Raw genomic sequence first — 2,452 nt, 5'->3', positions numbered from 1 at the left:
GTGGATAGCTAATTATAACATGATACATAGTATGGCCCTTGCTGAATCGAAAACATCTGCCGCAGCAAGTTTCTTTGCTCCTAGGACCCGGCGTAAATTGCCAACGCAGAACTATGCCCGCATCGAACCAGTGTGGCTAACAGACAGACCGTCTGACAGACCGTCTGAAGGTGGTCTGACAGACCGCAGACCGACCGACCGCCAATTCTCATCAGACCGACCGACCGGAGCAGTCAGTCGGTCTGGGTGGTCTGAGTCGGTCTGACTGGACTGGTGTTCCCGTGATGCCATTGGTCCGTTCCGCCTTAAGGTAGCACCTACCTAATGTCAACAAGTTACGCGTCTGCCCTGCCAATTTTCGCGTCTTCCCATCCATCTACGAGCTACAGTGTATCATACCGCGTCATTATGTCTTCTAGTAGGGATACGAGCCCCGTGTCGTCTGTACCGCAGTCATTTGCATCCCGTCCACATCCCACCCCAGTTAATGACAGTCATGAGGCTACGCCTGCCACGTCCGAGGCCAGAGCAGACGAGACAGATGCTTCACAATGCGAATTTGACATTGATTGGGAGAACATCTGGCACGGCGGCAAACGACTTTGGGTGCCAAATGAGACCTCGTCACAAAAGGGTCGTCGGCACAAAGATCAAAGAGTCGTGGATCTACAGATACGGCGCGAACTTGGAGCATAGCGGAGTACGTTACTGGCTTTGCAGAATCTGTCACGGGAAGAAGAACTATTCGACAGCGTTATACGCCTCCTCAGGGACGTCTCACGCCGCGAAGCACCTGCGTCGTCAGCACCAAATCACGGAATTCGGCGAGAGTCGTCCCGGATTGAAGACTCCGTTTACCTTGGCGGCTACGTCACCATCCTCTTCGTCCCTACCTTTATCTCGACAGGCCAGCCTAGGCTACCAGCTCGCCTCCCATTTCGACGAGAGGACATGGAAAGCTCGCTTTGTGGACTGGGTCATAGTGGAAGATGTCACCTTTCGACAAGCATCCAGCGAGCGGCTTGGGTGGCTCGTATCGAATGGAGGAGAGCTTGCAAGTCGGCTACTTCCGGAGCATCACACCACGATCTGCTCATGGATTCGTCAAGCCTTTGAACGCCGACAGCAAATTGTCTTTGATCTCGTCAAGAACGCGAAGAGCTCGGTTCACACCAGCTTTGATCTATGGACTGCTTCAAATGCGTTTAACTACGTCGGAATTGTCGGACATTTTGTTGGCAGTGAAGGCCAAAACGCGATGTCCTTCTTGGACTTCCGCGCTTAGTCGGTCCACACTCCGGTGAGAATATCGCCGCCTATCTCAAGGAGGTAATCGATCGATACGAGTTGGGGTCCAAGCTTGGATACTTCATGCTTGATAACGCCAAGAGCAACGATACCTGCCTAGAGACGCTTGCTAGGTGGTTTCCAATGGATGTCAGCCGACGCCGCCTACGCTGTATAGGCCACGTTATCAACCTGGTTGTCCGAGCAGTTATTTTTGGCTCCAACGTCAGTAAATTCGAGGCTGAGCTTCGTGGAGCTACATATGAGTTCAAGTTCGACATTTGGGCCAAGAAAGGAGCTATCGGCAGACTCCACAACATTGCCACCTACATTCGACGGACAGATCAGCGACGACAGGGTCTTCGGCATTTGCAGACCGAGCTCGCTGGTGACGATCCTATTTTTACCCTGGAGATTGTTGTTGACGGCAAGACTCGCTGGAACTCTATATACATGATGATCAAACGCGGTACGTTTCTCGTCCGAGGTTGCTTCCGTATTCTGAGTACTGACAACTTGTCGGCTTACACCAGCACTCGAACTGCGCTGCGCCATCGAGCTCTATCAATCTCGCTGGCAAAAGCCTAAGAATGACCCTGATCACCGTGACCTAACTAACGACTTCCTCAACGCTGGGGACTGGGTTGAATTAGAGCGTTTCTACGAGTTCTTGAAGCCGTTTTATATCCTGACGAAGACTATAGAGGGCAACGCCAGTAAGCCGGGGGCGGAGGGCGGCCACGGCGCTGTGTGGGAGACACTTAAAACCATGGACTACCTGTTCATGAAATTCAAGCAGGCCGCGGAGGATACTCAGTTCGAGGAGGCCTCCCATTTTAAGTCGGGAATTGACTGTGGATGGGCGAAGCTTGAAGACTATTACGTCAAAACCGATAGGACACCTGTTTATCGGGCAGCTCTAGCACTGCACCCGTCGTATGGGTACGACTACTTCGAACGACACTGGAAGAAGGCGATGAACAAGCCGCAATGGTATAGCGACATTCAGTCGGCTGTTGGTAGCCTATTCGATGAATACCGGAGGCAGACTGAAGTTGAAACTCAGGCTCAAGCTGGGTTTTTGGAAGACGAATCCGAGGAAGTCGACGCTGACAATGACTACAGCTCGTTTGGAAAGAGATCGATTAGCTCGTTAAACACATAG

The 2,452-nt window shown here is 52.1% G+C and overlaps 1 protein-coding gene across 1 annotated transcript; it reads left to right on the top strand.

The window, feature by feature from the left end:
- Positions 1–1,431: 1,431 nt before the first annotated feature.
- On the top strand, positions 1,432–2,452 carry HRG_06672 (transposase-like protein; the record flags this gene model as incomplete). Its single annotated transcript, XM_044865143.1, has 2 exons — positions 1,432–1,756; positions 1,821–2,452. The coding sequence occupies 2 exons, from the start codon at positions 1,432–1,434 to the stop codon at positions 2,450–2,452; spliced, it is 957 nt and encodes a 318-aa protein (XP_044720083.1).

Source organism: Hirsutella rhossiliensis (genome assembly GCF_020360975.1).
Source record: "Hirsutella rhossiliensis strain HR02 chromosome Unknown scaffold00006, whole genome shotgun sequence".
In the NCBI taxonomy this organism is placed as follows: domain Eukaryota; kingdom Fungi; phylum Ascomycota; class Sordariomycetes; order Hypocreales; family Ophiocordycipitaceae; genus Hirsutella; species Hirsutella rhossiliensis.
The sequence above is the reverse complement of the archived record's forward strand: the minus strand, read 5'-3'. Positions and strand labels throughout refer to the sequence as shown.